Source organism: Frieseomelitta varia, unplaced genomic scaffold (genome assembly GCF_011392965.1).
Source record: "Frieseomelitta varia isolate USP_RPSP 00005682 unplaced genomic scaffold, Fvar_1.2 scaffold_345, whole genome shotgun sequence".
In the NCBI taxonomy this organism is placed as follows: domain Eukaryota; kingdom Metazoa; phylum Arthropoda; class Insecta; order Hymenoptera; family Apidae; genus Frieseomelitta; species Frieseomelitta varia.
In genome coordinates, this window is record NW_025110085.1 from 538,303 (window position 1) to 550,896 (window position 12,594).

Here is a 12,594-nt window from a genome sequence, read left to right on the forward strand (position 1 = left end):
AAAAATATTAAGGCACTTACAATTAGATCGAAAATCAGTTAGTTTAATACATGTCTAATTTTAATTTTGTAAAACTTATAAGAAACAAGAAAGATGCAAGGCAACTATATAGTCTTGTATTGCTATTTTCGTTTATTATTTTTATTTACATTTTAGTAATTAATACGATTTTTTTTATTACAAATACAAGTTTGTCTTGTTTGCGAGTTTCTGTAATTTACATTATTCTTACTTTTCTATTACATTTCATCAGCAAAATCGTTTTTATAACAATAATTGAGATTTACAAATATATAATTTGAAAAATACATGTCTGTTATTTGATTAATATCAAAATATAATCATCAAGATATAAAACTAGTTTTCATACTTATATATTTTACTCATTCTTATTTATATATTTTATTTTCATATTTTAATTTATACAATTTGCTTATATATAGATTAATAGAAATGTATCAGGTGATATAAATTTATTATGAAAAAATAGGGAAACAAATATTAATATACAGTTCTAGTCTAATAAATAAAAGTCAAATTGCAGTTCAAACATTTCAAATAATTTATTCTCTATACTTTCATTACATGTGTATTACATGAAAGTAATAATACAAATATCTTAATAATTAAAAAAAAAAAAAGAAAAAAAAATACTTAAAACAAAGGAAGGATCAGGGAAAGAATGAACTCATTTGATACTTTTAAAGGAAAATTTATTTATCATAAAACTTGAGGAAGAAAAAACTGAACATCATTACGAACAATTAAGGAAGAATAAAATAATACCTTAATTAAGATGTTTACTCTTTTTTAGAAGCCACAGCCTGTTTGGCCTGATGAGCTTGCAATACAGCTACGGCCTCTTCAACCTTGGCTTTCAGCGATTCATTATGCTCCAACATGTGCAGGAGCTCCGAGTTGTCAATCTCCAGCAACATTCCTGTAATCTTTCCAGTAAGTTGCGGATACATACATTGAATCAGTGGGAAGAGACGTTCTCCCAACATTTGTTTTTGTTCTTGAGGTGGAGCAGCTGCCAGCATTGAGGCAGTTAGTGGTTCTTGGCCTTGAATATGAACAGCTTGCTGTACAGGAGTTGGGGCAGGGAGTGCCATTGCTTGTGGTGGATTACGCATGTTTGAAGTGTATTTGTAATTTGATGGACGGTTTTGAGTTGACACTCCCACTGCTGGACCAGCCATTGAACGATTTTGCATATTTGCACCGCCAACTGCTTGTTGACCTTAAAGAACGAATAAAATTAATCAAAGTTTTTACAAACAAAATGTTCAAAATAAATTGTATAAAAATTCAATATATACCTGTGATAGGTCGAGCAGACAAAGTACTTCGCATCGTACCAGTTTGCGCAGTGGGAGCTCGTGGTGCAGCTCTAAATGGACCTTGCATTGTAGCAAAACCTGAACTTCCAGTTTGTGTATTGGGTCGCACCTGATTTGGTTGCGCTGGCCAACGTGGTGTTGTACGAATTTGGGCCATCTGTGCAGGTCCATAGAATCTTTGTGGCTGTGGAATAGTGGGAACGAAATAATTTCCGGCACCACCAGGCTGAAAAATTTGACCCATTTGCTGCATTCGCATGTTTGCCAAACGCTGCATATATTGAGAAGCAAGATGCGCTTTACGATCTTCTTTACGCTGAGCCAGAGCAACATATAAAGGTTTCGTTACTATTATACGACCATTCATTTCCGTTACAGCTTTGGTAGCTTCTTCAGGAGCAGAAAAACAGACAAATCCAAAGCCTTTACTGCGTCCTTCTTCCATCATAACTTTAGCAGACGTAATTGTTCCAAAAGGTGCAAATTCTTTGCGTAACCGCTCGTCATCTATACTATCGTCCAAATTCTTTACATATAGATTTACTCCTTGATAACGATTTAAACGTTCTAATTTTAATTGTTCAAACTTTCGTTTCAGTTCTTGCTGACGCTCTGCCTTCTTTTGCGCCCGTCCAACATACATACACTTTCCTTCAGCAACTTCTTTTCCATTTAATTCCAGTACTGCTTGTTCAGCAGCGTCAGGATCTTCAAACGCAACAAAACCAAATCCTCGAGATTTCCCGTCATCTTTGATCATAACTTTGTGACTGGTGATGGTCCCATACTTTTCGAACATTTCTTTAAGTTTATCATCCGTCATCTCTTCCCCAAAATTCTTTACATAAACATTGGTGAACAGTTTAGCTTTTTCTCCTAATTCCTTTTCACGTTCTTTGCGGGGTATAAATTTACCAACATATACCTGTGTATTAAAAAAAAATTAAGATTACCATAAGAAAGAATTAAATGAGTAAAGGAAAATAAGGAAAATATTACCTTTTTTCCATTTAGCAACATGCCATTAACTCTATCAATAGATTTGTTTGCTGCTTCTTCAGTTTCAAAATGGACAAAACCATAACCTTTAGAAACGCCGGATTCATCTTGCGCTACTTTGCAACTAAGTATGTTACCGAAAGCAGAGAACGTATCGTACATTGCTTTATTGTCTATATTTTTATCTAAATTTTTTATAAATACATTTCCAACACCAGATTTCCGAAGAGATGGATCACGTTGAGACCACATGATACGAATTGGCCGTCCTTTTATCATATCAAAATTCATTGTATCAAGTGCTCGTTCCGCTGAAATATGCAAAAACAATTTATTTAGTTTCTCATTATTTTTATCAAACATCTACATCAAATCTCTAAATTCATATACAATATACGTTATTAAAAAAAAAAAAGAAAAAAAAAATTCAAATTAAACCACATGTTACTTATACCAATAATTTAAGAAGTACGTATTAACGGAAATATTAACGGAAACATATAAAACCAAAATATATAATTCTTTTAATCTTTGTTTCAATTGTGTTCTTGTATATGTACATATATATATATGCATGTGTGTACGTAAATACGTCGCATATTAAAACTTGTTATCTTCTTAGGACTAACACGTTTCTATCAAGATATTCGATATATTTCTCGAAAATAGGAAAAGCATCGAAAAATACAAAGCATGACTCAATACAATCATCAACCGCTATTCACTTTGTCCGAAGTAGGTTTCAATATGGTGGCATCGTATGATCCGAAACACGTGTCAAGCACGGACAAATGATGTAACTAAGAACGACTACCACGGACAATGGACGTAGAGTATTCTAGCAAAAAGGAAATACATTGCAGCGAAAAATATGATTGTACTCACCGTCAGCAGGTTGCTGGAAATTAACATAAGCATATCCAAGCGAGCGTCGGGTAATCATATCGCGACAGACGCGTATCGAGAGTACAGGCCCAGCCGATGAAAACTTCTCGAAAAGCATCGCCTCGGTGATATCACCGTGCAAATCGCCGACGTAGAGTGACGCCATAGGATAATTAGGAGCCCCTGGGTTCATATTCGTAGTATTCCCTCGTCTTGCAGCTGCTTAAGTTGAAAAAATTCTCTGGTTTTTGGTTTATCTCGTTCCTTCAATATGGCTTGCGCTCTTCCGACCACGTTGCTCTTTGTAACACAATGATTACTATTTTTTTCCACACTTTACTTACGTTTCGCGGTTTTCAGCTACGGTTTTTCGATTTTTTTGTTTGTATTTTTATAATTTTTATATTTTTTTTGGGTTTTTTTTTTATAGAAGAGTTATTTCACTGTAGAAGTGGGTTGTGTGACCTATTTTGTAGAAAAAGGAGACACAACCACACGTGAACACAACTCTACTCTTTCTGGGAAAGAGGCGCTGAAAGTAGTTCCGACTGTGCTTATACAGTGATTACAATACGCCGAAGAAGTAGTCCCTTTTCTAGGCAATTGTACCGCCATCTACATTCAAATTTAGGGTATTTCCAAATATCCCTACGATAAAATATATATTCTTACTTTTATAATAAAAATAAATAATTATTACAGTCCATGTGATATTTCTAATATGAAAATATCAATTTTTTTAATATTCTTTGAGAGGTCTTTTGAAACCTTAAAAACGTCCAGATGTACTGAACATTTTATTTGAAATATATTGTTTTCAAACAATGATAAATAAACTTGATGTTTTTGATACCCCACAGTTATGTATTTTTGTGTAATTTCTCCAAAATATGATAATTTACCTAATTGTCATAAGCATAGACTAATTCGTACAGTGTACTGAAAGTAGGTACCATTATATCGCATATAACAAGCTAGGGATTCGTTGATTCAACGTATTGATACTGAGTGCATATTGATATTGTTGATACTGATTGTTTTAGTAGTAAAATAAGTCCAAACGATAGTAGTTGGAAGCAGCAAGTATCTGCGATTTAGCTTTAAATATCTAAAGTATTTAATATAGTAATGGAAGGTTTAGCTAAATATTTAAACCGTGTATTTCGTAAGTAAATTTACAAAATTTTGCACATTAAAATATTTCTAAATGAAATCCTTATGTAATTATATATCTACATATGTACATATCGTATTTTATAGCATCACTTCGGAAGTGGATATTTACTGCTGCTGAATGGAACCAGTACGGTATGAAGTATTTATATATTACATATATTATATTCATAATAGTTATTATACGAATATATTTTTCTAAATGCAAAATTATATTTGATAGTGTGTAGGAAAAAAGTCATTTCAAACAATCTAATAAAATATATAATTTTTATATAAAATATTTCATTTCATATAATTAGGTTTATATAAGGATGATCTTATAGCCGAGGATAATGATGATGTAATAGAAGCATTAAGACGATTACCTCCACATTTAATAGAAGAACGTAATTTCCGAATTATTAGAGCTGCACAATTAGATTGCCAAAAAAAAGTTTTGCCAAAAGAACAATGGATTAAATATGAAGATGTAATTTGATATTAATGATTCTTACATATTTATACTTTATGTACTTATATAGTCATTTAGTATTTGAAATAATACAAATAAAATTTTTATTACTGAATAGGATATTGAATATCTGACGCCTTATGTGGACGAAGTGAGAAGGGAGCGGGAAGAAAGAGAAGAATGGAATGCAGAGTAAAGTATAACAATGTAGTAAAGAATATATTCATCTTATACATAAATTGTAATTTCCAGATATTGGATTGTATATACATTAAATAAAATATCTTTAGTCATTCTATTGTTTCAAATATAGTGATTTTTCATAGATTATGCATGCTACATTGCTAATTGTTCAGTTTCAATAAATTATTCTATATTTTTGATTTACATTTCTTTTATCTATATTACTATGTTACACAAAATCAGTCATTTAAATCATAATGCATTTTTTAGATCAAAAAATTATCAGCTAAAAGAAATTAATACGTTGCAATTAAAGCTTAAAATTTTAATGGATGAATTTTTTGTTCAGCAATATTTTAAAGGAAATAATTGTAAATTGCATTGTAAATCGCATCAATTGGAACTCATTTAACACCCTTTATGCAATGACTTATTCATCATTCCCCCACGAAGACCTGCCGCGTAGTTAATACGTAATACATTGTTAATAAGCGCGATGATATTAAAGAGAAATCTTAGAATGTGAAGACAGGATCAATTGTTTCATAAATATAAAACGTGATTTGTGATGCAGCAAGAAATTTTTGCATTATACTTGTAAGAGTTTCGCGGGCAAATGGCGGATCAATATTTCACCCCCACGCGAATCTGAGCGGCATTCCCCAATTACCAAAGATTTATACGAAGTAATTTGAGTTTCGTGAGTAAAAAAACCTATTTTCGTTTTTTCTTTTTTTTTCTTAACGAATTTCCGAGCATTATTTTATGTTTTTATAGCATACAATACATATCCTGTACGTGATTCTTAAAAGGAAAGCTTTAATGTGAAAATTACAGATCATATAAAAAATGGTAATTGGAAATCACAAATTAAAAAATTGTTATATAAAAATTTAATAATAGACGGCCGAAAGCTTTGCTTATTCTAATTATTTATCCTCTTTTTCTTTTACGAACTTAATAGTATTCGTACTAGTATTCGTAAAAGTAGTGCGTAGTCTTCAAATTTTCATTGCATTTCGTACACGTTTCTTTTGTAACGGGTTGAATTTATGCATTTTCTATTATATACGCAAGAAAAAAAAAATAATATCTATTTAAGTCAGTTTTATTAGGATTGTAAACTTTATCGAAATATCAAGTGATGCTACGTGAAAAGTGAAACGATAATACCACCCCTTCAAAGTCGAGCGTGAGGAAATTGACAAAACGTTTCATTATAATTACATTCCTTTCGTGGATGTGAAATATCTTGTTATTCAAAATTCGTTTTAGGACGATTATAATGTGTGGACGAAGGTAATTGAACAAAATAATAGCATTAGTTTTAAGAACCTTTATATTTTAATACAGAAAATTTGAGGTATATATGTATATTATATCAAATGTACATTTCGATTCATTGCAGATGCTGAAAAAACAGCAATCAGCGTATTTTTCAAAGAAGAAAAACGCTGATGATGAATCCTTACAAAATTGTTTACACAACATTTTATACCTAATACAAAGTAAAAAATTTAGGAAGTTTACACAATAACTCATTTAATGCTGTTAAAAGCATTCTAATACATGTATGAGAAAAAAAAACAATGCTACATATATCAGGTGCTGCGCCAAAATACTACCTCTGCTATGTGTACAAAGTTATAAAATTGATTGTTTTAGAAGTAAAATAAAATTATTAAATATATATATATATACACACTACACACATATAGGAATATAAATATAAATGGAGAAATATATTCTGAATTATAAATATTTATATGTAAATGCATAAGAGAAAACTGGAAGCTCTTCCTTAATCCATGTTCTCTTGCTTAACAATGTATTATCAACAAATAATATGACAAGAGGACATTTTAACACAATGATCTACTGACAAATGTATAAAAGTAAAAATATCTATATATTAATAGCTCAAAAGAAATAGTTAATGAGTAAATAAAAATGAGCATACCATATGATGAAAACTTGGTATGGATAGTAGTGGTTGGATTTGTAGTGGCCTTTATTTTGGCATTTGGAATCGGAGCGAATGATGTTGCAAATAGTTTTGGAACAAGTGTTGGTGCAGGAGTACTTACAATATTTCAGGCTTGTATTTTGGCAACTGTTTTTGAAATTGCAGGAGCTGTACTCATTGGCTATAAGGTACCTTGAAAATTGATGTACTTCATACTATGTTGTTTGAATTATATTAACCGATGATATTTTAGGTTTCTGATACTATGAGAAAGGGTATATTAGATGTAACATTATACGAAGGTCATGAAAAAGAATTAATGGTTGGAGCATTGTCTAGTTTAGCTGGATCTGGTATCTGGCTATTACTAGCAACAGCATTACGATTACCTATTTCTGGAACACATTCCATTGTTGGTGCTACAGTTGGTTTTTCACTTGTCTGTAAAGGTGCTGCAGGGGTTAGTAAAATCATTATATCAATTTGAAAATAAATATATAATTTCAATATAAAATAAGCATATTTATAGGTCAAGTGGATAGCTCTTGCAAACATAGCAGCGTCTTGGTTTGCAAGTCCTATACTTAGCGGAATTGTATCAGGTGCTATATTTTGGGTTCTAAGAAAATCAGTACTTCAATCTAGCAAGCCTTTAGAACAAGGTCTTCATATTCTCCCAGTAGCATATGGACTCACTGTTGCTATTAATGTTATATCAGTTGCACATGATGGACCTAAACGTAATTGAATTTGATATGTTTTAATTAAGTCAAAATTAATGTTATATTATTGTATATATGTTATACTAATGTTGTATATATGTTATATTATTAATGTTCTATTCATGTTTGTTTCAGTTTTAATGTTAGATCAAGTGCCATGGTGGGGTAGTATTTTAACTGCATTAGGTTTTGGTTTATTTTCAGCTGTCATTGTTTATTTATTTGTTGTGCCATGGCAAAGAAAAAGGATATTACTTTCATTGAGTAGCAATGAAAAAACAACAACTAATTTTGGTACCTGTGATAAAAAAGAAACAACAGCACTATCTGTTATTTCTGAAGCCCCATGTAGTAGTAATAGTAATGGTAATGCAAAAGAAGCAGCACCAAAATTACGCGGTAATAGCAGTGCAAGCCCTCTTTTAATGGTAGCAGGATCAGATGTTGAGGGTGTTCAAACTGAAATTGAAAGGAAAAATGAAGAACCACCAGAAATATCTAGACTCTTTGCTTTTTTGCAAGTACTAACTGCAGCATTTGGCAGTTTCGCTCATGGTGGCAATGATGTCAGTAATGCAATTGGTCCACTTATTGCACTTTGGGCTGTGTATGCAGAAGGATCAGCTAGGCAAGAGGCAGACACTCCATTGCTTATATTACTTTATGGTGGTTTAGGAATATCAACTGGTCTTTGGGTATGGGGACGTAAAGTAATACAAACTCTAGGACAAGATTTAGCACGTATTACACCAACTACAGGATTTACTATAGAGGTACACATTTTATAAATAAAAAATTATAATGCTTCGAAAGGGATAATATTTATTTTAATATATAAATTATAGGTAGGAGCGGCGGTAACTGTTTTGTTGGCAAGTAAGGCTGGTTTACCTGTGTCAACAACTCATTGCAAAGTGGGATCTGTTGTTTGTGTGGGATGGGCTTCGCGTGGTGGTGAGGGAGTTTCATGGAAATTATTTCGTAATATTGCATTTGCATGGTTAATTACTGTACCAGTGGCTGGCTGCTTATCTGCAGGATGTATGGCTATCTTTAAGGAAATAATTAGTTTGTGACTTAACTGTCGGGGCAACTAATCCATTTTAGTGAAAACCATCCAATGCTACTGTTGTCAATAATTTATGCGAAAATAAATGATCAAATATAAATTGACTTAGTTATTTTTTATTCATAAATACATTACGTAATTAATTAGATAATATTACATATTGTTATTGAAGTATTGTTATATCAATACAAGACAGCGTTGTTATAGAAACAATTCAAACAATTTAGCAATCACAGGTAATTAATACTCTACAGAAATGTCTTTTGAAAGTATATTTTTTATTAAATGATTTAAAATTCGATATGGAAAAACTACCGCTTATACCGGGCTATACATTTCAAGATCCAAATGTAAGTCAGAAAAACTGTTCAATTTAATTGTTATAACTATTATATTAAATAAAATTAAGGAAGAACGTTTTTTTTTAAAGGTCAACGATTACAAGTTATTACAAAAATTTCATTTTTTAAATGGTTATCGTGTATTACGTGATAGTCACAGTGGTATTGGAGGACGACCAGTAGATCTAGCATCTAGAGCATATGTAAAAGAAGAGGATTCTGTACAGTAAGTGAGAAATCAACGCAACATATACATAAATTGATTTGATTCTTCTAATTCAATTTGATTTTTTGTTTTTTTTTTATATCAGTTTAGTATTCAATTTTTTTGGAAATATGTCAATTATATTAATTAATATTTAGTTATGATCCATCATTAACATATGGACGTGTAAAGGAGTATGCATATCGACAATTTATTCCACATTATGTGCTATTTGCGCAAAAATGTCTCTGTTTTAAAGCATTTTTTCGTCAAGGAGTTTTTAACTCTCCGGATGAACATTTTCGTATACGTTACGTTAATATAATGTATTATTTGGAAGATGATACTGTATGCGTAATTGAACCTACAATTGATAATGCTGGCTTTCAGCAAGGAAAGCTCGTTAGGCGTAATAAAATTGTAAAAAATATAAATGGCGATACATTTCATTGGAAAGATTTTAATATTGGAATTGACATATGTAAGTTTAATAAATATCTTTACTATGATTGTAGTATTTGCAAATATTTATTAATAAAAAATGGCTTTAATTTTTATTGAAAATACATTAACATATTACTTTATTATGAATTTGCAGGTATTTACGGTGTAGTTTATCATATTATTGATTGTGATTTATTTACCAGAGAATATTTAAATAGCCAGGGTATAGATGTTGGAGATAAAAAAGAACCTCCTATAGATCCTTATACAGAATTAAGAATAAACAAGCAAAAAACACCAACTTGTGTTACAAAAATTCCAGACGATGTTAGACGACGGTTTCTAGAATATGATAAAATGGTATTATTGTTCACTGCAACTTGGAACAATGACATTTATCGGATTATGTATTTCTTGACGGACGATACGATAGCCATTTGTGAAGTACAAAAACCTAATAGCGGGAAGGATCCAGTACCAATGCTACTAAAAAGAATGAAAGTGCCAAAGGACTGGAAAAATTTACCATCAACTTATCCTGCTGCATATATGGAATATGGTGATCCAGAGATTGTTGAATACTATACGCCAAAAGATTTTTTAGTTAGTTTATAAATAATTTATAAGTATACATTATATATCTATATGTTACAACTACTTCTATTCATGTATTTTTGTTTTCATTTTTAATTGCAGATAGGTGGTACAATATTTATATTCGGTCGACAATTTTTTTTACACGATAGTGATTCTTTCACGCGAAAATATTATTCAGAGATGTTAGGAATAACGCAACCGGAAAGAATTCCTCTTCCAACAAAAGATATTGTATCGGCACCGGAATATAAACCACCACCGCATATAATTTTCGGTACACCTGAAGATACTTACGTTTCCTGTCTGTCATTTATGCCGAAACGACCTAAGAAAGATGTCGTCCGACAACTTCTTAATTTTCCTAAAAAATTACGTTATTCTATGAAAATGGATGTGATACATCCAGAGGATGAAAACCGCGATTTCATTTTAGAATATAATTTAAGCGATGGTACGATAGTCGTACAAGAACTTGAAAAACGTAATTCAGGACGTCGCGAAGGTTGCTTTTTAAAGGCAACACTAGTTGCGAAACCAAAAACTGGAAGAGATAATCCAGAATATTATACTCCTCAAGATTTCTATATCGGCGCAAAAATTAATATTTTTAATCATTATTTCATCATAACTGGCGCTGACCTCTTTGTATATCGTTACATTCAAGCAAATCCTAAAAAGTTTCCACAAGAAGTGCGGAATAATATTCGCAATTATCTAGTTAAACAGAATTTGCTTTTCGATGATATAATGATAGAAACCAAAAAAATACAAGATAAAGAAGAGACAAAATTACAGTCATTAGAACCTGATGAAGCAACTGTTGAAAAAAATATTGATATGAAACAATGTGTAAGAAATTTTGAAGCTCAAACCAAATGTAGATATGAAGGAGAACACGGTGAATTACGACCACGTACACCACCACCAGAAGAGCTTTGTCCAGATTTAATAAAAGATCCTACACAATTGTCTCATTAATACCAAGCTCCAAAGATATTTACTGAAAATAAAGTAGAAGGAAGCAAATAAAATGGGATAATTGGATAGAATGATGATAAAGGAACATTATTTTTGATCGAATAATTACGTTCAACACAATATTTTCAACAAATTTACAAATATATATTAATTTATCACAATTTAAAATTTCAATAATTTCTTTATATAGTTTAATAATATTTATCAATACATAATTATAAAATATCGGCATATTACGTTGAACGCAATTACCAATCTTTCTTTTAAGTTATAAAAATTACTATCAAAATTAAATCGAATCCGTATCCATAGAAAAATCATTGCCTGCATACATATTTTGTAATAGTTCAATTTGCATGTTAAATTCATGGTTCAATTCAACATTTAATCAAGTATGATGATACAATGTAATTACTAAACAATGTAGTACATTACAAGTATACTATTTGTATGTCTGCACATTATAATATAATATACAGATATACAGTGTATACATTAGCATGTGCTATATTAATTATAAAATAAAACTTTAGAATTCAAATTTTGGAATTCAAACATTCCTAAGCACGTTTAAAAAAGCAACTATTTTTTCAATGATAAATTTACTAATAATAGTAAATAGTTTAGTACTATCCTATTGAAATTTAATAGAATTTAATTTTTATTCAGTTGTTCTTAGTTATTTGGACATTATTACGATGTTCATTTTCTGAGCAACTTATTCTATTTTAAATCATAAATAAACTGAAGTAATTCAGAAATATTGGCTACAAATTTTTAATACTTTAATAAAATGAGTTATGATATATAGTACTTTAATAAAATGAGTTTTTTTTAAACATTTACAATATTGAAACAAGAAAAGAGATTTATATTTATATGACTTACATTCCCTTTCATTTTTAATTGTGTATTCAAAAGTAATTATGATAATTCTGCATTAGATAAAAAAATTTGCAATGATTAATTTTGTACAAAATTTTTTAATAAACTAAAAATTTCATATCATTATTCCATGATTGAATTATATGAAATTTGATCATGTAGTAAAATGATATTAATTTGCAATAAAATAGTAATTTTGTTTCTATAAAAATTAAAGAACAAGATTTTATCATTTTACTGCTTCTTTTACAATTTTCTACAAAGTAATTTCTACATGTAACTATATGTATGTAAATGTGTGTATATATAACTACCAGCAAAGTAATCAAATCTAAGATAAAATCTATTAC

The 12,594-nt window shown here is 30.3% G+C and overlaps 4 protein-coding genes across 7 annotated transcripts; 3 read left to right on the top strand and 1 right to left on the bottom strand.

Moving 5' to 3' along the window:
- Positions 1-696: 696 nt before the first annotated feature.
- Positions 697-3,762, bottom strand: LOC122530466 (polyadenylate-binding protein 1). Its single transcript, XM_043657461.1, has 4 exons — positions 3,228-3,762; positions 2,343-2,653; positions 1,323-2,268; positions 697-1,243 (listed from the first exon to the last, which is right to left on the bottom strand). Exons 1-4 carry the CDS (start codon positions 3,418-3,420, stop codon positions 801-803), a joined length of 1,893 nt encoding a protein of 630 aa, XP_043513396.1. The 5' UTR covers positions 3,421-3,762; the 3' UTR covers positions 697-800.
- A 374-nt stretch (positions 3,763-4,136) lies between these two features.
- Positions 4,137-5,162, top strand: LOC122530469 (cytochrome b-c1 complex subunit 7-like). The gene is made up of 4 exons (XM_043657468.1): positions 4,137-4,392; positions 4,488-4,535; positions 4,703-4,872; positions 4,973-5,162. Exons 1-4 carry the CDS (start codon positions 4,356-4,358, stop codon positions 5,048-5,050), a joined length of 333 nt encoding a protein of 110 aa, XP_043513403.1. The 5' UTR covers positions 4,137-4,355; the 3' UTR covers positions 5,051-5,162.
- A 236-nt stretch (positions 5,163-5,398) lies between these two features.
- LOC122530468 (sodium-dependent phosphate transporter 2) lies at positions 5,399-8,898 on the top strand. 3 transcript variants are annotated; one of them, XM_043657464.1, is made up of 8 exons: positions 5,399-5,737; positions 5,815-5,889; positions 6,140-6,336; positions 6,446-7,191; positions 7,257-7,463; positions 7,533-7,743; positions 7,861-8,498; positions 8,571-8,898. In XM_043657464.1, the coding sequence occupies exons 4-8, from the start codon at positions 6,988-6,990 to the stop codon at positions 8,799-8,801; spliced, it is 1,491 nt and encodes a 496-aa protein (XP_043513399.1). In that variant the 5' UTR covers positions 5,399-5,737; positions 5,815-5,889; positions 6,140-6,336; positions 6,446-6,987; the 3' UTR covers positions 8,802-8,898. The 3 variants fall into 3 exon arrangements, with proteins under 3 accessions (XP_043513399.1, XP_043513400.1, XP_043513401.1); XM_043657465.1 differs by lacking the exon at positions 5,815-5,889; XM_043657466.1 differs by lacking the exon at positions 5,815-5,889 and having other exon boundaries at positions 6,153-6,336.
- Positions 8,899-8,998: 100 nt separating this feature from the next.
- LOC122530467 (EF-hand domain-containing protein 1-like) lies at positions 8,999-12,124 on the top strand. 2 transcript variants are annotated; one of them, XM_043657462.1, is made up of 5 exons: positions 8,999-9,144; positions 9,225-9,361; positions 9,499-9,821; positions 9,939-10,387; positions 10,481-12,124. In XM_043657462.1, the coding sequence occupies exons 1-5, from the start codon at positions 9,097-9,099 to the stop codon at positions 11,357-11,359; spliced, it is 1,836 nt and encodes a 611-aa protein (XP_043513397.1). In that variant the 5' UTR covers positions 8,999-9,096; the 3' UTR covers positions 11,360-12,124. The 2 variants fall into 2 exon arrangements, with proteins under 2 accessions (XP_043513397.1, XP_043513398.1); XM_043657463.1 differs by lacking the exon at positions 8,999-9,144 and having other exon boundaries at positions 9,274-9,361; positions 9,447-9,821.
- The last annotated feature ends 470 nt before the right edge of the window (positions 12,125-12,594 follow it).